General features: G+C 44.8%; 1 protein-coding gene across 2 annotated transcripts in view; it reads right to left on the bottom strand.

Annotated features, from left to right (window-relative positions):
- PTPRJ (protein tyrosine phosphatase receptor type J) overlaps nucleotides 1–24779 on the bottom strand; it is a 162711-nt gene that overhangs the window by 47434 nt on the left and 90498 nt on the right. For both annotated transcript variants that reach the window (XM_032360303.1, XM_032360302.1), the window contains exons 2-3: nucleotides 3534–3552; nucleotides 883–1119 (exon numbers count right to left, since the gene is read on the bottom strand). In XM_032360303.1, coding sequence (XP_032216194.1) covers nucleotides 883–1119; nucleotides 3534–3552 — 256 coding nt within the window. The remainder of the gene's footprint in view (nucleotides 1–882; nucleotides 1120–3533; nucleotides 3553–24779) is intronic.

Raw genomic sequence — 24779 nt, 5'->3', positions numbered from 1 at the left:
CTCCCCCTCGTCCCAGTTCTTTTTATTTATTGGGCTTCTGGGCAAGATTTCATTATTTAAAGAAATTGTTTCCTGACCTTAAAAAAAAAAAAAACCCTGCTGAAAACCACTGGTTTTGTTCGCCTGTTCCATTTGAAGGAGACACTGTGCTAAGCAGGTGGTCTCTTCAAGCCGTGGGCTCCACGAGGTCAAGCTTCCATGGCCCTCACCAGCCAAAGAGATCACATCCCCAGGTCAGAAAACCAACAGAGGATCTCATTTTTAAGTTTTTGGTTCTTCTCAGCTTTAAAAGAGCTTCTCATCTCTTTTTTATAGTTTTGGTTCTTTTCAGCTTAAAAAGAGAGAGAGAGCTAAATTTGCAGCTATAACACGTGGCTCAGGATACTGACATCTAAGCTAAATAAAACTCTAAACCTTTCCAAGTGTCACAGGGCCATTATTTCATCTGAAACACACACTCCTCTATAAAGTATACCCAACTTTCAGGCCCAGCAAAAACTCCTGAGAACACAAACACAGCATCAACTCTCCTGCAGAGGTTTAAGCTTCTTTTGAAGAAGCCTACTAATTACTGGACCCATTACAACACATGGCTAATGAGGTCTCTGCCCCCAAGCCTTAGCAGAAAATATTGCCAATAACAGCAAAGGATTTTTAAAATGGAACAGCTGGAATTACTTAAAACTTCCCAAGACACCGAGGACCCTAATACCGAATGAGCCAGCCACCTGAACTCCTGGGCTTAAAACAATAGAGAATCTTTTTTCTCTTCCACCGTTAGCAAAAACCAATCTCTCCCCAAAAGGCAAACTGAATGGACAAGGCTCAAGGACACAGGATGAAAAGGAACGGTTCACCATCATTCCTGGAGGCTCATCTTACCTGGTGTGTCATTTATGGCCACGGAATCTCTTGACGTCCCGGCGACTGTTTCTGAAGTGATAAAGGACGTGTTCGAAGTTCTTGGATTAAAGCCTGCAGTGCCATTCCGTATTGGATCTTCAGCCCGGGTGTTCCACTCACTCTCTACCTTGCTTTTTTCTATATGCGTGTACCCAGAAACAGTGCCACTCACGTTTGCCCATGTTGTGGTCATACTGGTTGTATTGATGGAAAAAGCTTCAATGTCAAACACAAACATGGGTTCTACTTAAATACCATTTCCCAAAGGACAGAAAAAATTATATTTAAATAAGAAATGTAAGCCTGGCTGGCTCAACCTGCCTTTGGCTCAGGCCATGATCCTAGGGTCCTGGGATTGAGCCCCACATCAGGCTCCCCATTCAGTGGGGAGTCTGCTTTTCCCTCTCCCTTTGCTCCTCCCTGTCCCACTCATGCTTGCCCTCTCTCTCTCTCTCTCAATAAATAAAATCTTTAAAAATAAAAAAGAAACGTAAGAGTCAGGACTGCTCTGTATGTCTATTTTTCAGAAGTGAATTGTACAATGACAGAAGTTTATTTCCCTTTCTTTGCCTCCTGGACTTTCCTCCAGCAAACTAATTGTAGATACATATACATACATGCATGCTTGTGTGTTAGTAAGGCAGAAGGCTTTAAAACGAAGACCAAAATGACAGAAATCAGCAATGTTGGCTGTGACTTGAGTATGGATTAAATCTATCTAGAGGCTGATATAAAGAAAGACCTAAGAGGCAAAAGGAGTCTCTCTTGTCATTCTTAGAAAATACTGCCTGTGGAGAGGTCTTACAAGATGCAGAAGCTAACTCTTTAGCCAAACCCTGATATTAGGAGGAAGTTCCGCCATTTTGGGGCACTAAGATGGCATGAGACAGAATGGCATGAAGGGAAAGGAGCTGGTCTTTGAATTCACCCCTGGATGTGAGGACCTCCTCTGCCCCTTAGCCGTGTGACCTGGAATGAGTCCCTAAGAACCCCTCATCCTCGGGTTCCTCCACTGTCAGCTCTAACACATTATTTTAAACATGGACTATTTTTAAGGCATGTGATATGGTAACCAAGGTCGCTGGATTTGGACATTTATAAAATGGGAGTGCAGAGTTCCACCCTGCTGGTCGTCAGCATGTGATTTTACTCAAAGTCCTGGGAGAACATTCTCATTATTTCATCACTGTGGTTCACAGACTTTTTAGCTTGTGTTTCCTTTTTCTTTCCTGTGTCCAAGGCTTCAGCTATGATCTGGTGACAGTTACATCTACAGCCACTGAAATGCATGTTACTTAATAAGGCACCAGGAAACTTTTCAGTGATAAATGTGACTGATTTGAGTAGCCAGAAACAGTGGTCATGCAAGCTAACAAAACATTATCTCCCACTGTATACTAGCGCTAGAACAGGATTTTATTATGATATTTAAAAGGAATCATAGGTTCCTCATCTCCCCTTCTTCTGTTTTAAAGTGCTACCTCTATGCACAGAAGTTCTCTTCTTTAGCACCAAAGATTCAAGCCTCTACAAGGTACCTACCAGCCTATTTACCAAACTGATTAACAAGCAAGAAAAAGCAACTGCAGAGCTCTTCCCATTGTTTGTACAGACTTTGCATAATCACTATTATTAACTGAGATTGGCTTTATTAAAAGGTTTCAGCAAGATCTGCCCCCTTGTGTGGCACTGGAAGAACATTCTAATTATTTTATCTCCATGGTTCACAGACTTTGGGATTTTACCAGTGGGGGTGTGGAGGGGAAGTTCCCAAATTTTGAGGACAGATAAAAGCTACCAATTTTTATTTATTCTAAAAGGTACATTTTTAAAAACTACCAAATACTATTATTTTTATAGAAACAAATTATGACCTAAAAAATTAGTAAGGACATAATCCCAGAATAAGTGTTGCTATCAATTAAATATACTTAGCTTCACTTAAAACTTCCTATCATAGCCTTATTTTACTCATTTTACTCTAGACCAGGGAGCACTTCAATGGACCAGCACTGTTAGCAGCTGGGACTCAGTCCTCCACATAGAAGCAAAATATACAGGAGTCTACTTCTGATTTTCCAAAGCTTACACAAACTCTGTACATCAGTTTAAAAATAATGGAGCAGGGGTGCCTGGGTGGCTCAGTGGGTTAAAGCCCCGTATTGGGATTGAGCCCCGTATTGGGGCTCTCTGCTCAGCAGGGAGCCTGCTTCCCCCTCTCTCTCTCTGCCTACTTGTGATTTCTGCCTAATAAATAAATAAAATCTTTAAAAAAAATAATGGAGCAGCGTAGCAAAAAAAATATATACTTATGGGATAGCAGCACACAAAGTAAATATAAATCATACTGCGTTATGAAAAGTAAGTGTTTTTAAAAATCACCCACGGATGTAGGCTTGCAGAAAAGAAAAATCACAGAAAATATAAAATTTTTTGTCAAAGTTGCTCAACTGATTGAATTCTTTCTTTCACTTGCTGTTGCCACACTCACCCCAATTCTAAAAAAAAACTGGAAACTAAGACTGAACAAATAAGCATTTTCTGTGATTTTCGCATTGCTGTAAATGCTGCTGTGTCCATCAGGGGGCGGTAGCGAACAATGCAAGAGAAGAGAGGGAAGTGGTACTTACAGTCACCTGCGCACACCATCTGTAACACAAAAAGAAAACGGAAGTCAGGGCATTCATTCAGCCACGGAAAATGCAAATCAGGAATAAAGCAGTTGAGAATTTAATAATGGAGCTGGGGTGTTAACGAGTACATTAAAAAAAAAAAAAGGCCCCCTGGCAGAGATTAGGGTGCCAGGACACTGAATAAGGGAACTTGGTGAAACCAGAGGTCGCTTACAAACAATGGATTAGCTCGGCTGTGTGGAGGCTGAGCCAACCAGTGTTCTTCCCCACAGATACATCCAACACTGGAGCAGCTCCCCAGGGCAGCACTCCCTCCTGCCACCGCATCATAAATTGAGGCAGAAGGACACAGAAGCAAGGTCAAGATTCTCTAGGGCGTGAGGGAGGGGTGGGGGAAGCAGGACCATGGCACCCTTTCCCCCAGCCATGCTCAGGTTGCAAGTACAGAATGTAAAGCCAGGTGCGCACACGACGGTAATCAACGGAGTTCGGGATTTTTGTTGTGCAACAATCCAGCTTCTTCCTTCTACCAGTAGGTGGCAGTAATCTTTTTCTCTCCCCCCCGCCCCCCCCACCACCACCACCAATTATATGGCATGCAACTTTGGGAAGCGTGAATTTCCAAAACAGAGCAACCTTAAAGATTATTTATTTAGTTAAGTGTCTCAATCTGCCATCTTTAGATCCCTGGAGGTCCTCAAAGATATTCATTGTGAGCCATAAATTATTCCCCCATACTTTAAAAACCTAAAATAATTCGAGGTTGTACATTTTACTGTCTAGAATACACATTTTTGGGTAACGGGATTTTTCAAAGTATGGCCCTCATGAAGAGGAAAATAATCAAGAGGGATTCTAGTGGGGAAAAAATGTCCTCCAGCTTCCCATCACACTTAGAATATAATCATGATCTCATCATGCCCTTTGAAATGTTCCTGAAGCTGGTTCTCTCTTACAGCCTTTACCTATTGATTCCTTTCTCCAAAAACACTCTGCCCCAGACCATCCAATGTCATGGCCTAAAAGGCCACCTCTTCGGGGAGTCCTTCTCCAATCAACCAGTGAAACCTAACACCTCTGGCTCTTTTCTCCTCTGCATTCACCTCAATAGTCATCAGCCTCCTTCAACTACAACGCATGAACAGAAACCTCATCTGCATCCATCCCTAGAACGGTGCATACAGTAGGCACTCTAAAAATGACACTGAAGAAAGGAATGACCCTCTTGTTTTATAAAGGAAGTAATTCCTAAGGCGCAGAGGAGGAAGATTTGCCCAAGGTCCTATACAGCAAGGCCAAGGCCAAGGCTGGTCAGGTCCAGAAACCTGAGTACCCCCCACTCAATCCAAAGGAAACATCCTCTGTGCTTACCAAATGGAGACACTGAAGACAACATTCATTATCATCTCGGGAGTTAGACCAATGGACAGAAAGGTCTACTCACCAGCCCGTCTCCCAAGGGCCCAGGCACCAGTTCCCAAAGGAATCTGAGGGTTCCTCCTCATTCTTCATTCCCCACAAGTCTCAGGGCCCACGTCCTGTTGATTCTCCTTTCCTACCTGTTGATTCCTTTCCTACACACACACATTTTCCATTCCCACCCCCTCAACTCTACCCTCAAGCCTGCACACCTTCAGCCCGTCTTCCTGCTTCCAGCCCCTGCCACCCGCCTATGCCAGGCTTCTCTCCTGTGTCTGATGGACCACAGGAGAGAGAAAGACGAAGAGCAGATTGCCAAGCAAGTTAGCATGTGGCAGCAAACCGCCCCCCCTTTTTCTCCCCAGCAGTCAGAAAACATAAACTACCCAACCTCCTTACTCTACACTGGCCCATCCTAGCCCCTTGCGATGTTATCATCTCTTCATACACAGCTCTGCGTTGCATCCTACGCTAGAATCCATTCGGTCAACCACGTACCCAAATACTGCCCACAAACATGGATGAGCTGGACCTGCTCTCAGACCATTTTTAGGAAAGTAAGGGAAATAAGGCGTATCCATAAGTAAGTAACTGAAGGCAGAGTAGAAAGCACTGACAACTCAGTGAACCAGCAAGTCCCGAGCGCCTGCGTGTGCCCAGCACACAACCCAGAGCTGAGGCAGGCAGCCTCTGTGCCGTGCGGGGCTCTCGGCTGCGGTGGGGAGGCCAGCGAGCCGAACCGCAAGACAGAGGGAAGGTACCCCTGGGGTAGGCACCAGTCGCTGAGGGACGTCAGAGGAGGGCATCCATGAAGACAGAGGGCCTGTGCGTTCCGAGCTGGGTCCCGTACAGCCCTAGACCAGGAAACACGGGCTGATGATCACTACATGGGACAATGTGCCAAACAGCTCTGAGTTCTAGAGGGGAAATGGCGAGCGTCACCATCAGCGTGCACAGAGTCTGAATCTGCCAGGCTCTGTTCCAAGTGCTTTCAGATATTAACTTACTTCATGCTCCACACAGCCCTGAGTGTAGGAACGGGTCCCTTGAGTGCTGTTGAGCTGCAGCGTCTAGACTTGAACCCAGGCAGTCTGACTCCAGGGTCCCCATCCTTAATTACCAGGGTCCGCATCCTTCATCACCAGCTACCCTGCCTCCCCATGTAAAGCAACAGGTGAGAAATATACTGGGACCTACAGAAGGTTTAAAAGTCAATTTCAAAAGCTCTCCATGTCACCTTTCTTCCCTCTGCCCTCCAAAAACTCCAGCAAGCAAAGGAAGAGTGTTCTTGACAAAACGGCGTTATGGTTTCTCCTGGCAGCCCTCCCACAGGTGCCACACAAACACAGCAGCCGTGTCTGTCCATGGCTTAGTGTGAAAACGACAGCCAGAGAGAGCAAGCGCACTCGCCGTCACATAGCTTCAGGCTCTCCTGGCCTCCCTTCCCCTTCTTTTCCTTCATCTTGACCTCAATGGGCCTGACTTCCCAAATAAAGCCTCAACACTATAATCCCTTCCTCAGGACCATAGAAAGCCCAGACTAAGACACGGGACAAAGGGACCAAAGAGAAGTCCACAAGGGGGGCTCCGGGAGGGAAAGCTACCTCATTAATAAAAATGAATTACATGGAAGAAAATACCATCCTGGTTTGGCGGACTTCATTAGATCTGCCCATGATGCCTGGGACTGCGGCAGCCTCTCTGTGACAAGGAGGTAAGAAATCACCGATTTGCTGAGAATGGCTGATGAGGAGAACAGAGGGAAACATCTTGTGCTACTAAATCAACCCATTCTTGCATGTGTCCTACCCCCAGATTTCCTGCCTAGGGAGAGGCAATACCCCTCATTATTTAACTACTTTTATTTGGGCTGTCCAATATTTAAAACCAAAAGGACACTAGTTGACACAACAACTACCAAAGCAAGGTAGCTAATTTTCACGTTAACCTTCATTTTTACAGATGAAGAATGTGAAAGGCCACTGATCTGCAAACTCAGGGTCGCAGAGCTGATCAGGGAGAGATAAAACCAGGATGCAAGCCCGGGTCTGCCAGACCCCCAAAAATCTTTCACTGACCACAGGGCGGGGAAAAAAAGACACTTACAAACAATACCCCACAAGACAACTGGTATGGGGGAAATTTATAAATACTTTTTTAAAGAATACAATCAAAAGAAAACTCATCTTTCTAAAATTAGCTCAAAGCCTACTTGTAGGAGGTGAAATGGGAGGCAATCCACTTTCACAGATTCATACACCAAGCACCAAAGTTAACTGCAGAAAACGGGAAGCTGGGGACAACTTCCCAGCAGGGACAGCGAAACATGATGACGGGAGTAACCTCAGCTCCTTCCCCTTCTGAGAGGATCCAAAATGGTGGTTGCCCATGCACAAGGCATCCACGTTAATCAGCCTTCCACAAGGGTGCTTCCACAATAGCTCCCTAACCCGGCTGCCCCAAATCCTGGTAGGAAAAGAAGCAAGCCTTCCATTTTACTTGATTGTTATTGTCACAACAACCCTATAAAATAGGAATTATAATCCCCACTTTACAGTTAGGGATCTGGGGCTCAGAGTGCACAGCCTGAGGTCACACAGCTGAGAGATGAAAACAGATGCTAGAGGCTGGAGATAAAACGAGCAATTTCCACTGTCTACCCCCACCTCCTTGGCAGAAGTTAAACTAGAGTTAGTATGCAGAGCCAAGCCCAGTGGCAGCCTCCCCTCAGACTCGAAAGGGTGTCCCATTCTCATCTGAGGATCCAGGCTTCTCCCTCCTGGCTTCTGCAGACCCTCAATGAGAGGGTTATAAGTGAGCCTGCCTTATGGCTAAGACTCAGGGGACACCAGAAGTCACTGACCTTGAACCCAATCAGGGAGCAGAGTTTCCATAAAATGTGGTGTCATAGCAACACTATTCACAATAGCCAAGGGGAAGGACCACCTAATTTCCATCAACAGATGAATGGATAAACAGCATGCTCTATACCCATACAATGGAATACTATTCAGCCATAAAAAGGAACGAAATTCTGGGACCTACTACAAACAATGTGGATGGACCACAAAAGCATTATGCTACATGAAAGAAGCCAGACACAGAAGCCCCTATGTTGTAGGATTTCATGTATATGAAATATCCAGAAAAGGGAAATCCAGGGAAACAGAAAGCAGACAGGAAGTCACCAGGGGCTGGGGAGAGAGAAGGGAGAGTGATTGCTAATGGCTACTGCGTTTCCATCTGGGTAATGGAAATGTTTGGAACTACACAGAGGTGTGGTCCTACCATACTGTAAATGCCACTGACTGTGTTCTTCAACATGGTTAATTCTATGTTCTATGAATTTCACCTCAATTTTTATTTTTTTTAAAGATAGGAAGTAGATAATTTTTGTATAATCAAGCTCAGGCACTAGAAAGAAGTAGGGAAAGAAAGTTCCCTCAAGGAAGGACAGGGGTGCGGTGGAGAAGAAGGAGGAAGTAAATAAGGAGGTTGGAAAAAGCAGATCTGGACAATCAGAAAAGAGAGAAAGAAGCAGCATGCACGCGGAAATTAGAAAACTAAGCCAGGCGAAACTGCCCAACAGAAGCAGTCTGGGGACCTCCAGTTCCAAACAGATTCCTAGGATAAAAGGAAGGAATTGAAGCTCCCTGAACACCTACTGTGTGCTGGGCACTGAGGGGGGCTTTCCAAATCCCTTGTCTGAGCTGAGCCTCGGAATCACAGCTGAAGAGCTTAGGAATCTAGAATCAGACCAGGGAAAATCATTCAGCTCTACCACTTACTGGCTCTGTGACTTCCGGGCAGGGACCTTAACCTCTCTGTCCCTTGGCTCTACATCTATAAACAGGAATGACAATCATACCCGCCTTGTTGGAGTGAGGATGAAAGTAAGTGATCTCTTTAACACCAATTGTTAACATCTTTAAATCTTCAGAGCAATTCTGCAAGGTATTTTTTATCCCCATTGTACAGATGACAACACCAAGGCTCAGATCTACTGACAAGACCAACAGACAATCTGAAATTCATACTTCCAAAGCATTTGAATAAATGAGCAACAACTCATTTGCTGAGGCCCAGAGACAGTAAGTGGCTTACCCAAGGACACACAGCACCAAAACCAGAACCCAGGTCTTGACTTCTACTTTGACCTCAATCACGTTCCCCACCCTGCCCCAAGCCCTTGTCTCCAGGGATGCAGACCCATAAGGAGTACTCACAGCTCACCCCCGCTTCTCACTCCTCCCCTGCAAAGTCAACCATACAGAGGACCCAAAGCTTCTGCAGGCCCCCATGACTAGGCAAATGAAATGAATCGTGAGATGAGATTTTGAGCTCACTGCTTTAGGGGGAAGACATACTGACATGCAAAAAAGGAATATGATACTGTCTTTGACTCTGCCACAGAGTTCTGGTGACCTAGTCTCCCCAGGCACAGTAGAAACTTGTTGATCAACCAGATAGTGGGACTAACTAAACACCCTATACACTATAGAGCCTTCTCCCTCCTCTTTTCTGAGGAGCAGACCTTGGCTATTGAGCCTTCCAGCCTTATTCATGGCTCCCCTCCCGCAGAGATGTGTTCCTGTTTCACTCTGCTTACGCCAATGAGCCAAAACTCTTTCTCCTCTTCTTCGAGAACTACCACTAGTCTTGAAACTGTGGCTCTGGGCACAAGCATCTTCCTCCAGGCCCCCAAGAAAACCAAACTATGAAGACTACCCTCAATGCCACCCGAACTCAGCGAAAGCTGCAGCCATCCCATCAGTGGTCCACTCTGAACACTGGCTTCTTCCTACTCAACACCTTCGTCACAGGAGGTCCCTAACTGCATTTACCTGAAACTTCTAAATTCTCCCCAGCTCCTCTACATGTAAATATCACTCCCACATTCATACCAAAACATACTCATAAATATTCTCTTCCCCTCTCTCCAAGACCCTCTGTAACTGCCCCATTGAACTTGTGTCCCACTCTACCACCTTCCGAAGAACCCAACTCTTCCCTGCCTTCACCCTCCATGGCTACACTCAGGGGTTATGTCCTAAAGACGCTTCTTTGTCCAAATCACCTTGACTTCCCCACTTCCATACTGAGGCCATCATAAACCAAAGCCTCCTAAACCCCAAGCCCTAAATCACAGAGAAAGCCTCCTCCTAGGGCTGAGCAAAACCCAGGCCACATTTCTTTTTTGAAGTGCTTAGGATACACTTACAAAAAAAAAAAAAGAAAGAAAGAAAGAAAGAAAGAAATTAAAAGCACCAGGACAGGGTAAGATCTGTTACAGTGTACAGTGTTTTAATCTTGTCAGAGTATCACTGTGACTCCATCCATAATCCTTCATTTGGAATATTAAAGGCCAAAACCTAAAGGGAGGCCCTTTGTGATGAACACCGAAGGTGAGAGCCAGGCCCTAGTCCTTCATCCACGCACCTGGTCGCCCCCCCTTTCACCTCTCCCTTCAATGAACAGTGAAAAATAAATAGAACTGCTAGATGCCTCTTTCTAAAACATGCTACTACTCACCGGGACCCTGGCAGGGACAGATGGCACACTCAACCAGGGGAACTGAGGATGGTTGGGGGGGGGGGGGTGGACTTGGCGGGGGAGGGCCAGTAGGAAGGCAAGAATCCTGAGGCAGTACAGTTGGACAGGTAAGGAAATAGACTAAGGGGCTGCCTCTCCCCCATCTCCATCTGGGGCTTCCTAGAGGTCAAGGGCCTCCACTGGTATAGACCTGGAGGTGAGCCTCCTCCTATCGGCAGGGCAGGGTGGAGATGAGTGGGCAGGGGTCTGCAGGGGTACACACAGAGCTCATGTCCCATCACCGCTGAGAGCCTGTGAATTGGTAGGCAAGGCCTAGCAGGGTGACCAAGAGGTTTAGGTTCAACTGCCCCCGACAGTCGGGAGCTCTGGGGCTTGAGGGTCTCTCCAAGCCACCTGTTTCATCAGTTTTAAACAGTGGAAGGATATATGCAACACTGATGCCCCGTTTGAGATATCCCTGAGGCTCAAACAAAATAAGGTTTCCATATTCCCAGTCGAACAGCCGTCTTCCTGCCTCACTGAACCTCTGAAGCTGCCACCTTCAGCAGCCTTGATGACCTTCGGCGATGGCTCCAACCCCCAGGAGCGTCCAGGCTCTGAGCCCCTTCCAGTCCCTGGCACTCAGCCCTTTCCCTACACCCTGCACTGTGCCCCACTCTGGCCCAGTTGCCGAAGATACCCAGGGCACTTCACGTGGTTCCAAGTCTCCAGGTACTCAGAGGCACGAGAAGCAGGAAAGAACAGAACAGTGCAATGTGGAGAGACAGCCAGAAATGACCCCGACCATCCCGCTACATGGGCAGGGGGTGCCCGACGACATGGTGAATGTGGGGGACAGGGAGCAAGGGGCTCAAGGGGTTCGAGGGTGATGTGTAAGGGAAGAGTGGTGGAATCACCACCCAAAGAGGGACCCCATGCAGGGACCTAATGCTGACTGACTCTACTTATTATAATACTGATTGAGTGCTTAGCTACTGGCCAGTTACGGTGCAATCAGGGTTCCCTTCAACATCTCAGTCAAGCCTTACAGCAACCCCAGGAGGCAGGAACTGTGTTTAACCCCACTGTCCAGATGAAGAAGCTAAGCCTTGGAAAAGTGAGGTTCCTGACCCAGCATCTCACAGCTAGGAAGCTGAATATTCCAGCACTGGTCTCCCAGGTTCTGAAGGTCTACACCTTCACCCCTCCTAAGAGCACTCAGCTGGCTTGTCCCTGAGCAAGTCTCAGGCTGGCTTCCAGGCCTGCCGGCCATGAACCTCTGCCTTCCACACGGGCCTCAGGGACAGGTCTGTTGACCCATTTAACTGGGCTCAATTAAGAAGGCTTCTGTGTGTTCTCAGAAAGAGCAGAGTTTGAGGGTAAACTCACACAGCTGCCTGGATTTTAGCAAGTGACAAATCTTCGGGTTTTCCATTATCCATGTTTGGCTTTTAGGGATGGATAATAAGTGACTGAGGAACACAATGGGTAACAATAGGCTCTTTATCCTTCTAAAGCCAAGCCCACACACCATATGACAATAGTTATTTTTACCCACTGACGTAATTAACCAAAATGTGAACTGCTTCAAGCAATTTTTAAAATCAAATAGCATTTTATGGGATTTGGTACATTCTTCCGAATGCTCATTTATCTCCCATGTGAAAAGCAGCCAACAGCTTCTGTAAAACCAGTCCCTGAAAGGTAAATCATTGATCATGAAAATGGTAGCCGGAGTGGGCTGTCCCTCTGAACCCAGAAGTCAGGCAATAAACATCACTCCCCAGAAGACAAGTATCTTGTTATGAGGTGATCTGAATACCTAGCATCCTTTTCTACCCTAGAGTCTGAAAGGCCAGGGACAGGCAGGTCAACAGGTGGCATGACAAAGTGTTACCACACCACAAGACAACAGACCAAGCCAGGCTCACCCTGCCTATGTGGGACTCTCGAAACTTGATGCTGTCATCAAAAGGGATTGTGGAGGGATGCCTGGGTGGCTCAGTTGGTGAAGTGTCTGCCTTCAGCTCAGGTCATGATCTCAGGGTCCTGGGATCTAACACCGCATGGGCTCCTTGTTCAGCAGGAGGCCTGCTTCTCCCTCTGCCCCTCCCCCGGCCCATGCTATCTCTCTCTGTGTCTCTGTCTCTCTCTCTCTCTGACAAATAAATAAAATTTTTTTAAAAGGGGGGGTTTTGTGGAAAAGGATCAGCATCAGCCAGAATTCTGTGACCCAAAACAGCCAGGTGAGGTTTTGTCAGAAAGGATGAGCGCCAACCAGCCTACAAAAACCAGAGGCTCACCTCTTCCCTCTTGGGATGGTTGGAGGCATGACGAACTCCTCCAAATGCATGGAGAAAAAAGTAACCAGAGGGGCTATTTTGGTGAGGCTATGTGAACTTTGAGATGCAGAGCTGAGGAAATCCCAGGCCAGAAGTTTCCATGGGTATTTTTAGCAGCAGGATTATTTTTTCAAGAAAGAATCTTCTGGAGAACTACATGTACAGAGCTCCACATTCATACATATCTATCTATCTATCTATCTATATATATATATATATACATGTGTGTACAAGTCTGCTTAGATATATATTTTTGTTGTTATATATTTTTTTAAAAGTTCAAGTTACCTCATTCTTATTTTTTTTCCATTTTATTTTATTTTACTTCTTTTCAGTGTTCCAGCATTCATTGTTTATGCACCACACCCAGGGCTCCATGCAATATGTGCCCTCCATAATACTACCTCATATTTATTTTGATGCATAACCACATTAGGACATTGAATTCGTGTTCTCCAATGTATTAAAATATGGTATAACACATATCTGGGCAAGTGTGTTCATTACAATTTGACTATAATTTCAAGCACAGCCAAATTGGAAACCAGGTAGGGTGTTTTTAATGAAACACTTATGGAACCCCCGACACACCTCAAGGAGCACAGTTTGAAAACTAGTGATCTGGAGCACCTGGGTGGCTCAGTCTGTTAAGTGTCTGCCTTCAGCTTGGGTCATGATCCCAGGGTCCTGGGACTGAGCCCCACATAGAGCTCTTTGCTCAGTGGGGAGCCTGTTTCTTCCTCTCCCTCTGCCTGCCATTCCCCCTACTTGTGTGCTCTCTCTTTCAAATAAATTAAGTATTTAAAAAGAGAGCGAGAGAAGGAGTGTGAGAGTTGGCAAGCTCCAGACCCCTGTCTAAACCATTTTTCCACACTATGTGATAAATCTGAAGGTCCTAAATTGGAGTTCCATTGTCCAAATCTAGCCCACTGACATGTTTTACTCAATTCACAATGTTTTTTTTCTAATTCGCCTTCACTAGAACACTTCCTATTTTTCCCCATTGTGTTTTCCAACTTCAGCGATATTTTAGGAGTCTTAGCTTAGATTTTTTTAAAATCTTAAGTTTTAGCTCCAAAAAAAAAAGAAGAAGAAAAGAAAGAAAGATCAAGAGGCAGTGTGATTTTTCATTATTTGGCCTATTCCATTTACTTACATTCCTAACTACCCCAAAAACTTTCTATCGATCAAAGTGCATCTTGCAAAATTCATGGGTTGCAATTATCAAAGAACTGTTTACTTTGTAAGTTTCTCTCTTAGGGCCAGATCTCTGGCCAATCCCAGATGTGAATTATGTGCATGATGTGAAGATGAAATGCACCAGTATGCCTGCTCTAAATTCTCTGCTCACCCCTGTTCAACCTACCCCTCAATGACACCACCACCCACCAAAAGAAGAAAAAAACAGGGTGATCCTTCAGTTGAAGAATTTAATTTCCTACTTCTAAATCTGAATAATAAAACCACTCCAAAAGTCCTACCATCCACCTTTGAGTGTGGACAACAATAGCTAATAGCTACCACTTACCAAATGCTTGCTATGTCCAGGCCAGTTCTTCATGGAATCCTCCCCTCCCACACCCCACCCAGCTGGGTGTATCTGTAATCTATGCCTTCTTGACTCCCCAATCTCCCATATCCTTCCCGCTTCCTCCTAGAAGAGGACCAAAGATCAGGACCAAAGATCACAAACTCTGCCTTCAGCTGACCGCAAAAAGCTAAGGGGCCTCTCACTATCTATTCACTTTGACAAGAAACCCAAGGGTGGATCCTATCTCAGAGGCCAAAGGGCCAGTGGTGATTTCCACAAACCCAGATGCCTTTCACACCCTCTTAGAACCATCCTGAAGTAACCCCGTATTCTTCCGAGGCTTTGCAAACAGAGGTTCCCACAACCCGAATCACCACCCCTCTGATGACCACTGCATTGTGGCATTGAGGACAGAGAATAGGGTGGGGTCAAAAATCAGCAGGACTTGGGGTCAGGTTTGGATGTGAATCCTGGCATCACCACGTCTTAGCAAGGAGTCTGAAGGCCACCCTCCTTGAGTTCTTTTCACCTGTAAGTTACCATCTCCCCTGTAGGCTTGATGTGGGGGTTGAAGGGCACACACTAGGTCCTCTATACACAGCAGCAAACATCAGTCCTTCAGAGGTGGGACAGCACAGGAATGAGGAGAACATGGTCTGGAGTCCAGCCCTTCCAACGACGTGAACCTGAGTGAGTTACTCATCGCCTTCCAGCAACAATGACGACCACACCCACCTGAAGCAAGGGTGGGTACAATATTGACCAGCACTGAACTCAAGCGCTGGGTATATTGGAGTTTATTTGTGTACGTTTGATCATTTCATAAATAAAAAAGTAAATGCTAGAAACAGTATTTGCTGTTTACAGCACTGCCCTGACAAGTCTGAAGTGACGTGATCACCCACGGTGAGTGCGCGGTCAGTGTAACTGACCGGTACAATGATTATCACTCCCAGAAACTGGGACCAGAGGATCTGAGAGGTGAGGCACAGGAAGGGGCATGCTGTCTTGCAGAGAAAAAGCAGAACCAGCACATATTTCTGCCAACACAGAAGCAAGAACAGAAGGGAAGGGCGAGCCGGCATCTTGGGTTTTGGTGTGTGATGAGAGGAACTTGAGCAAAAATTCTGAGACAGGCTGCTTCCCTGGCTCCTCCCGCCCACCCCAGACTGAGCTGTACAGAGGCCATGGAGAGTCACTCTGCAAACCCATGGTCGAGCCCTCTGCCCATACAATGGATGGAGTCTACCCAGTTGAGCGGAGAGCCCAGGACTCAGGCCCACTCCTCCCCATGCACCAGCACCATCTCAGGATGGCCTCAAAATTCACAGATGATCGTAACAGCTCAGTCCTCATAAAAGATCTCTGGGCCTACAGTATGCCCTTCTAATTAAAAAGTACATCGCTAACCCATCCAGACAACACAGGAAACTTCAACTGTTTTGTTCTCCCATCAGCTAAATAGAATCACCATCACCCCTCCCCCGCAAAAAAGTTGCAAGGCAAAGCCATACCTTCATCCTCCGTGAGAAACTAATCTTTGATAAAACGGCACTTTGGCAACCCACCGGGGCAGCTACTATCAGGCCAGCGATGCCACAAAGCAGACACTTTAATCTGACATCCAAGCAATGAAAAGAGAACTCTGAGCCCTAAAATCCTGGATTATGGGAGAGCTGGCCCAATCAAGCCCCATCCATGAATTATGAAGACAGAGATGGGGAATGACAGGTAATTTTCAACATCTCATAAAGCCTAATGAATGCCCTAAATCAGAGGTCAGCAAAATATGTCTGTAAAAGGCCAGACAATATATATTTTAGGCTACAACTGTTGTAACCATCAGCCACAGGCAATGTGTTACCTAACGACCATGGCTGTGTTCCAATAAAACTTTATTTATCGACATTAAATTTGCACTTCATATAATTTTTCACCTGTCATAAAATATTATTTTTGCCTTGAATTTTCTTTCAACCATTTAAAAATGTAAAAAGCACTCTTAGCTCACCCAGGCCACCCAGAAATTAAGTCATAGCTGGGTTTGGCCCACAGGACCGTAGTTTGCCGACCACTGGCCCTAAATGACATATTTACCCTTGACAGAGCCACAGGTACCAGCTAACAGCAGGTCAGAACATGTACCTGTGGTCTGGGTCTGGTTCTGTGTCCTGGGTTCCAAAAATTACTACCTTGAGCACTAAATTGAAGTTTAATCTTCTCATCTGGAAATAGGGATTACAACAGTCCCCTCCTCAAACGCTTAAGAGAATTCACTGGAATGATGCCTGGCACAAGGCACATGCTCAAGAGAGGATAACTCTATGCCAATGCCATTGTTTCCTTGCTCTTGGTAGACTTCAATCAGCTCAGTGTTAAGAACACAGGATGGGGACGCCTGGGTGGCTCAGTTGGTTGGACGACTGCCTTCGGCTCAGGTCATGATCCTGGAGTCCCAGGATCGAGTCCCGCATCAGGCTCCCAGCTCCATGGGGAGTCTGCTTCTCTCTCTGACCTTCTCCTCGTTCATGCTCTCTCTCGCTGTCTCTCTCTCAAGTAAATAAATAAAATCTTTAAAAAAAAAAAAAAGAAAGAAAGAAAGAAAGAAAGAACACAGGATCTCCTGACACTAGTGTGAATTTCCAATTGGGAGTCTTTGGCTGATACGACATGGGAAGGAATAAAATTTCTCCGAATGAATACAAGGTATTCAAAAGAGAATATAACTTGCAATATGAGCCCCCTGGTGGCAGAGAATGGTGCCTGAAGGTCAAAATACATTGGCCACCCGGGTGCCTGGCTGCCTCAGTCAGGGGAACATGTGACTCTTGATCTCAGGGTTGTGGGTTCAAGCCCCAGGATGGGTGTAGAGATTACATAAAAATAAAAAGATCTTAAATATTTAAAAAAAAAAAACATTGGCCCCAGACTGTTTCTCAGAATAGCTCCTCTTGTACCCTATAAGTCTGTATTCACTCTCTCAGCATCAGGCAATTTATTTACCGTACGTTTACCTTATTGCTCTAGCTAGATGATAAACTCTCTCCTCAGGTCAGGGAAGTCCCACACCTCACACCCATCCGTGCCTAGCACAATGCCATCCCTGATACAGGCTCGTTCAGCACTGCCTGACTGGTGGGTTGTAACTGGCCCTCTGGGGCCTGACACAGAGCTGGCCTGGCCGCGAGTGGGTAAAGCCGAGTAGACGTGGGTGAACTTCACGGCCTTGGGAGCCAGCAACTGAAATACAGGTGGCCCGTCATACAGTAAGATAAAATCTTAGAGATTATCTGTACCAATCTGCTTCTGTTTCAAGTTAAGGAAACAGAGGCCGGGTGAGGTAAAGTGATTTGTCAAAGCACCTGGGCTGAAGCTCATCCATTCACCCCACGTTCGCTGGCTTGGATTCTCTACGCCAGGCTCCACGATCTTTCTAGAGCACAGAGATAGAAGTTCCCTAGTCTTACGGTGCTTGAAGAAGAGCAAGGAAGACGAAGCAATAAACAACAAGGAGTTTTTTTTGTTGCTCCTTTAGGGGGAAGCACTTAATTTAGTGAGGATATTGAGTTCTTACATTCTACCTCTCTCTGTCTTTTCCTGAGCTCTTCAACACACACACCTTTTTTTTTTTTTTTTTCAAACAACAGATGTAATCAATGCCTCCAGTAAAGGAAAGTGTGAGTCATAAAGGCAGAACTCACGTTTCATGTACATTTTTCCACATACTGACATACCTCCCATTCATCCCCTACTTTGACTCATGCGTCTCTACTAACTTCTTAGAAAGCGAGAGCTGCCTCGCTCCCTCCCTTTCCCAGTTGGTTGCTGCTCATTGGACCAGGACAGCTTTGCCTAACTCCACCTCCCAGTGCGGCAGGAGCCTTCCTCTGTCCGTGTGCTCTGCCCCCAGCTTGGTCTCCTGCACCTCATGACTGTATGTGTGTCCTGAACTGGCTGGTGTGGAGAGCCATGCAGCAGGAGCTAGGAGTCACGTAGACGGATATGCCTGAGGAGGAAGGGCTGTGAATGTTTAACCCAAAGAATATGGGTGCGCTCATGGGTGACGTACAATCAATGCCAGGAGTCATGAGAGAGGTACATGATTAACCAGGAGTCATGGGAAAGGCACAAGACCTGTAGAACAATAGAGTCACGTAGATGCTCACGAGCATCTCACATGCTCACGGATAAGGTCACAGGTAGCATGTCTGATTGGTGTTTAGGTGAATCGTGTGATATGGTGATTGGGCACCTTTAACTACTATTTACTATAAAAAGGGGCTAAAATTGAGGAGCGGGGTTCCCGAATCAAGATATGTAGAAGACTGACAATAAAGAAGTTTGCCACTCAACCTCGTCTGCGGGTCGTTCTTGCGGGCCGAGAGCGACAGGCTGGGAGTTCCGTGGGGGTAGGGGACTCTAACTCATGCCCAGCACAGTGCCTGAGCTGGCTGGGCACTAGACAGCTGGGCGGTAAACAGCATGATATGCAGAAAGGATAAGAGAGGAGACACGTTCAGGGCATGAGAACTGGACTTCCTATGGATAGCAGGAAAGAGTGGAAGAGAACAGGCAAGCCAAGAAACAAATAAAATGGCAAGTGAGCTCACAGAAGTGGTTCTCATACTTTGGTAAGTCTCAGAACCATCTGGGAACTTGGTAAAAATACAAAAGCCCAGCTTTGTTCTACTTCAGCCAGCTCTCTAAGTGACTCAAGTCCCCTCCAAAGTGTTGAGAACCAGTGGATGAAGGTATTTTAAAGGGACAGTAAGAAAAGATGAGAGTCTCCTCTGGTCTGAGTAGCCACAACCTATAAGCTCCCAGGAGGGCACTCAACAACTCCAGGGGAATGAGTTGGGAGTTGATTTGGTTTGAGGAAAACTCAACCCAGAATAAACTGAAGACAATCTCTGTTGGTCTTTAAATGAGGGAGGGGCCTGGTCTTCTAGAATCCAGGTGGAATTTTCCCAGTGGGTTCTAGCTGATCTAAAACCAGACTAGACTGGGAAAAGATGGGCCAAAGGGAGAGGGTTTCCCTCAGAAGTATTGCAAATTTCTGGCAGCTTCTTCCAGTTCTCCCTTCAACAAATCCAGCAATCCAACAAATCCTAGAAAGTAATCCCATAGCTACGTGGGAATTCCCACTAAGAGTGATCTTCCTCACTGACCAACAACTTGAAATGTTTCCACACCAGGGTCAGGAAGACTAACACTGTCACTCAGCATGTAGCAACTCCTTTTCCTGCCCGCTGACTGGCACCATCTGTTCACACAACACATTATTTGCCACATCCATTGATCCCTGGATTTTACTTATGTGCTTTCAGGAAACAAAATTCAATACTTAGAAGACATGATGGATGTCAACATCTTCTGTACACTGCAGTGACCTGGGCTGGATTCCAGCGAGACCTACAGTGAATCAATCAGCACTCTGCAGAAGAGGCAGAATGAACATGGAAGCCAGACAGGGGTTCGAATCTCCACCCCACCACCTAGTAGGTGTCTGATACCAGGTGAGTCACCAGTTCACATTTTCTTTGGGAAAACAATGCTGCCTGACCTCCCAAGTGTTTTCCTCAGGTCTTATACAAAGTGGTTGCTTAATGAATGTTAACATCCTATATCCCAAAGGTACACTCATCTTCAGAAGTAGCAATATCTGGCTTTGCACAAAAGACACACAACACACACACATACCAGTATTTTACCCAGTTGAAGATGATTATTAACTATTAATGATAATTACCACATTGTACGAATAAATTGCATTATATAAAGAGTGACTCTCTTCCTAAGTTTGCATTAACAAAGAAAAAAGCTAAAATTCTCAAAGTCTCATAAGTCCAGTCCATCTTTCTTTGCCATCTAATAAAACACTTTTTATTTCCTTTCATGGGCTTAAACTTCACTAAAAGGCAAATTGTCTGAGGGCCTGCCTCTGAGACAACAGGACTCTGTGTGTGCTCAAATAATCCCCTGTTCCAGTTGACTGTTTTCTATTTTTCTGAATAGACACTGTACAGAATCAGGAATCAGAAACGGTCCTGTGATCTCCCTAATTGCTTCCACAGACAAGTCCAAAATGGGTAAATTTTTTCAAAGACACAACTGATTCAAACCCCAAATGTTCCTCAAGGAGCTCCCAGGCTTCTCTTCCACAATGGTGTGGACCCCCCTCAGCCAGCCCTCACCCCAGGGCTGGGCAAGAACCCAAATGGCAGAAAGGACTCCCCCTCCAGACAAGACCCATCTCCACCCAATAAAGGCCGGCACTCAGAAGAGGAAGGCCAGGAAGTCGAAGACAGCATGTTCTCAGGCATCTGTCCTCTTGTTACCCTGAAGCTGACCCCAAGTCTGATCCAGATTCTAGCATTTGGGGAGCCACTGTGCCACCAAGAACTTCTACATCCCCAAAACATCCTTAACAGCCATGTATGGACTTCAAATCCATACATCCATCACTGTAGATGCCACCAATCGGACCACTCAATCTCAGATTTAACAGCTCTCAAGAGAGATCAGGGTCTCAGTCTTCCCAGCATTTTACTGGGATCCTCCAAATTCCTTTTATCAGCTCTGCAAAGAAATAGGCAGATCCTGTTAATCAAAAGGTAGAACAAACAAGCCCAAGTAGAGGCTGAAGTCATATCAGTAAACAGCGAATGGTCCAAATTCCCAACAGGTTTGACGTCTGATAGACATCACTTGATTTCAGCCAACAACCTCTGTCAAAGTTACTTCCCCATTCAGTAAACTTAAAATGCCAGGAATGTCTTATTAGGGTACTCGGTAAGCTTGACAAAATGACTTTATTGCCATTTTTTTAAAAAACCAAGATAATGAGAAGCTCCAGGAAGGTCCTTTTGGCCAGATCTTTTGGTGGCACTCTATTTGGTCTCTCGGAGGGAATAGTCCACTCTTAAATGTTTTAATAAATTAAATCCCAGGAAAACAATTTTACTCCTTCCTCGCGGTTCAAAGAAAAATTTCCCTGCTTGTACTGTAGCTTCTGACATCCTGCCAAGTTTCAGACACTGAAATATGAATGGGATTAAAAAGGATTAAGACAGAGTAAATGCTATTAACAGTACCTCTATCACATGCATCCATCTTACTCAGGAACCAATGACCCACCAGGGAAAAAGGAGGACTAAGGGGGACTCGGCTCATTCAACACCTGCTCACTTGGGATGGCAAGGTCAGCCGTGAATGCTGGGCTCTCTCCAGCCACAGTTGTGTGTCTGTCAAAGGTCTGCACCATTCATCTTGACACATAATCAAAGAACACTTCATCAAGGATCGTGAGAGCTGCGGGAGCCATTAGAATTGGGCAGCTTCCCTTTGTATTATTTTAGAAGAGCAAAATCCTCTTGCTTACGTGAATCCCAAATAAAGCCTGATACAATGGATAATAACATTATTAGTAAGCCATAATTTTAAAAGTTCAAATTTATAATATTTACTTTTTATGGAGCATCCATTTTCTTTTTTAAATAGTGACTTGGGCAAATGAAAATCTGAAATCACGTGTTACATCCCATCCATTTCTGCGTTTCATTCGGTTGCACAAAATCAATAAAACTCTGAATCACAAAGATGTGCAGCTATAAATGGTCGGAGTTTAACAATTCATCACAATTAAACAGAAAGCTGAGGTTTTATTCCTCAGGGCATCATTTTTTAAAAAAGTTAAGCTGGCAGTACACAGGAACAAAGGGATAGCCTCCAGTGTTAAAGGTGTTTCTTTTTTATTTTTTCCCAGCTTTATGGAAATATAATTGAGGGTTTAAGGTGTATGCATGGTGATTTGATACACGTATGAATTACGTACAAGATGGTCACCACCCATGATTTCACACAGTTACCTTTGTCGGGGAGGAGAACATTTGAGATCTACTCTCTTAGCAATATGAAACAATCGCTTTACAGAACTCATGAAATATTTCACATAATATTTCCTTGGGAGACTTTTAAACTACTCGTCTATATACTAATTTTATACAAATTCTACTAAAGGATTAAAACAAAGAGAGGAGAGACATTCTCTTATTCTCTTTTTTTTTTTTTTAAGATTTTATTTATTTGGGAGAGAGAGAGAGCGCACGCGCATGAGGAGAGGAACAGAGTCAAAGGAAGAAGCAGACTCCTCACTGAGTGAGGAGTCCAATGTGGGGCTCAATCCCAGGATTTTGAGATCATGACCTGAGCCAAAGGCAGACACTTAATGGACTGAGCCACCCAAGTGCCCCTGGGCATTCCTTTATTCTATGAAGCCAATATAATCTTGGTCCTAAGAGAAGGACAAATAAGCAAAAAAAAGTTATAGGCCAACACTCTACATGACCAAAGATGCAAAAATCCCAAATAAAATATTAGTGAAGATGAAGTCAAGGTAAAAACAGTATCCCGACCAAGTTGATTTGCCCAGGGAATGCAAGAATGGCTTTGAGTTGGAAAATGTATGTCATTTATTACAGTATCAGATTAAAGGAGAAAAAACAGGGTCGTCTCAATGCAGAAAAAGGATGTGGTAATATTCAACATCATACATGAAAAATTCAGTCTAGAAAGGAACTTCCTTAACCCAATAATGGCAATCTATCAAACAGAGCAGGCAGCTTTCTGAGCCCGGGTGACACTGGCAAGGATTCCCTTTAAAATCAAAACCAAGGGGTGCCTGGGTGGCTTAGTTGTTAAGCATCTGCCTTCAGCTCAGGTCATGATCCCAGGGTCCTGGGATAAAATCCAGGCTGCCTGCTCAGCAGAAAGCCTGCTCTTCCCTCTCCCACTCCCCCTGCTTGTGTTCTGTCTCTTGCTGTGTCTCTCTCTATAAAATAAATAAATTCTGTTTTTAATAAATAAATAAATACATAAAATCAAAACCAAGACATTATTTATCAACTAAACCTTAATAAAACTGAGCGGGGGCGGGGGGTACTGAGACCAAGAGAAGGATGCTCAGTCACCACTTCTTTTTATAGCAGACAAGAAAAGGAAATAAATAGATAGGAATTAAAAAGAAGGAAATAAATAAAACTCTATCTACTTATAGAAAATGAGATAATAAAATTGGCTGTATAGAAAAAATTTTCAGTGCACAGACACCTTATTAGAAATAATCAGAGAATTTCATTTGGCACACTTATTAAATCAAATGCATTTCTGCATACCAGCTATTAACAGAAGAGGTTTTTTTTTAAGTTATCATTTATGATAACAACAAAAACCTAAGGAACCTAGGAATGCATCTATTAAGCTCTGTATGGAGATAATTATCAGACTTTATTGAAAAGACTTAGAAGAAATAGACCATGTCCCTAGACTAGAAGACTCAATATTGAAAGATGTCTGTTTGAGATGCCCAGGTGGCTCAGTCAGATAAGTGTCTGCCTTCAGCTCAGGTCATGATCCCAGGGTCCTGGGATCAAGTCCTGCATCAGGCTCCCTGCTCAGCAAGAAGCCTGCTTCTTCCTCTCTGCTTGGGCTCTTTCTCTTTCTCTCTCTGACAAATAAAATTGAAAAGAAGGAAGGAAGGAAAGAAGGAAGAAAGGAGGGAGGGAAAAAAGAAAGTTGTCGATTCAACGCAACCCTAACCAAAATCCAAATGAGATGAGTTTTCTTCAAAAAGTTGATCCTAAAATTTAAATGGCAAAAAGCAAGGAAGTGCCAGGACCTCCTCCTGAAGAATTAGGTAGAGTCATTTCCTCTACCACCAATTAAGACTTATTATAATGCTAATTGTAATTAACACAGTGTGGTGCTGGTGCAGGGACAGACAAAGGGGTCCAAGGAAACAGAATCAAGAACCCAGAGAGATGTCACTCTAAGCTCATGTGGACCTGACAACCATCGGCAGCAGAAGGAAGAATTCATCAAATGGTGTCGGAAAATGTGGTATCCACAGGGAAACTGTGAAACTAGATCTCTACCATCAAACGATAAACCAAAATCTATCCTAAACAAATAAAAGCCCTAAATATGAAAGGCAGTACCCTGGAACTTTAAAAGCAGAATAGCAGGGAGCATCTTTATAACTTCAGGGTAAGAGAACAGTTCGTACACTAAAGCATAATCATTTAAAAAAAAAAAAAAAAAAGACTGATGTATTTGGCCCCCTTCAAAACTAAAAACCCCAGTCCCTCAGAAGAAATCTTAAAAGAAAGAGAAGTCAAACCACACACTGTGAGGAGATCCAATGCATACACCCAACAGAGAATTAACTTCGGAATAGAAAGAGCCTGAATAAATCATTAAGAAAAAGCAAATAATCCAACAGAAAAACACGACAGAAGGACCCAAACAATATTTCAGCAAAGAAATACAAGGGACCATGGAAGATTAAAGTAACTGCTCAGATGAAAGCCTTAAGATCTCTGACAGTATCCAGTGATGGAGAATCCACAGATGGACAGGAAG

This window comes from Mustela erminea, chromosome 9 (assembly GCF_009829155.1).
Source record: "Mustela erminea isolate mMusErm1 chromosome 9, mMusErm1.Pri, whole genome shotgun sequence".
Lineage (NCBI taxonomy): Eukaryota > Metazoa > Chordata > Mammalia > Carnivora > Mustelidae > Mustela > Mustela erminea.
This window is presented reverse-complemented; position numbering and strand designations above follow the sequence as displayed.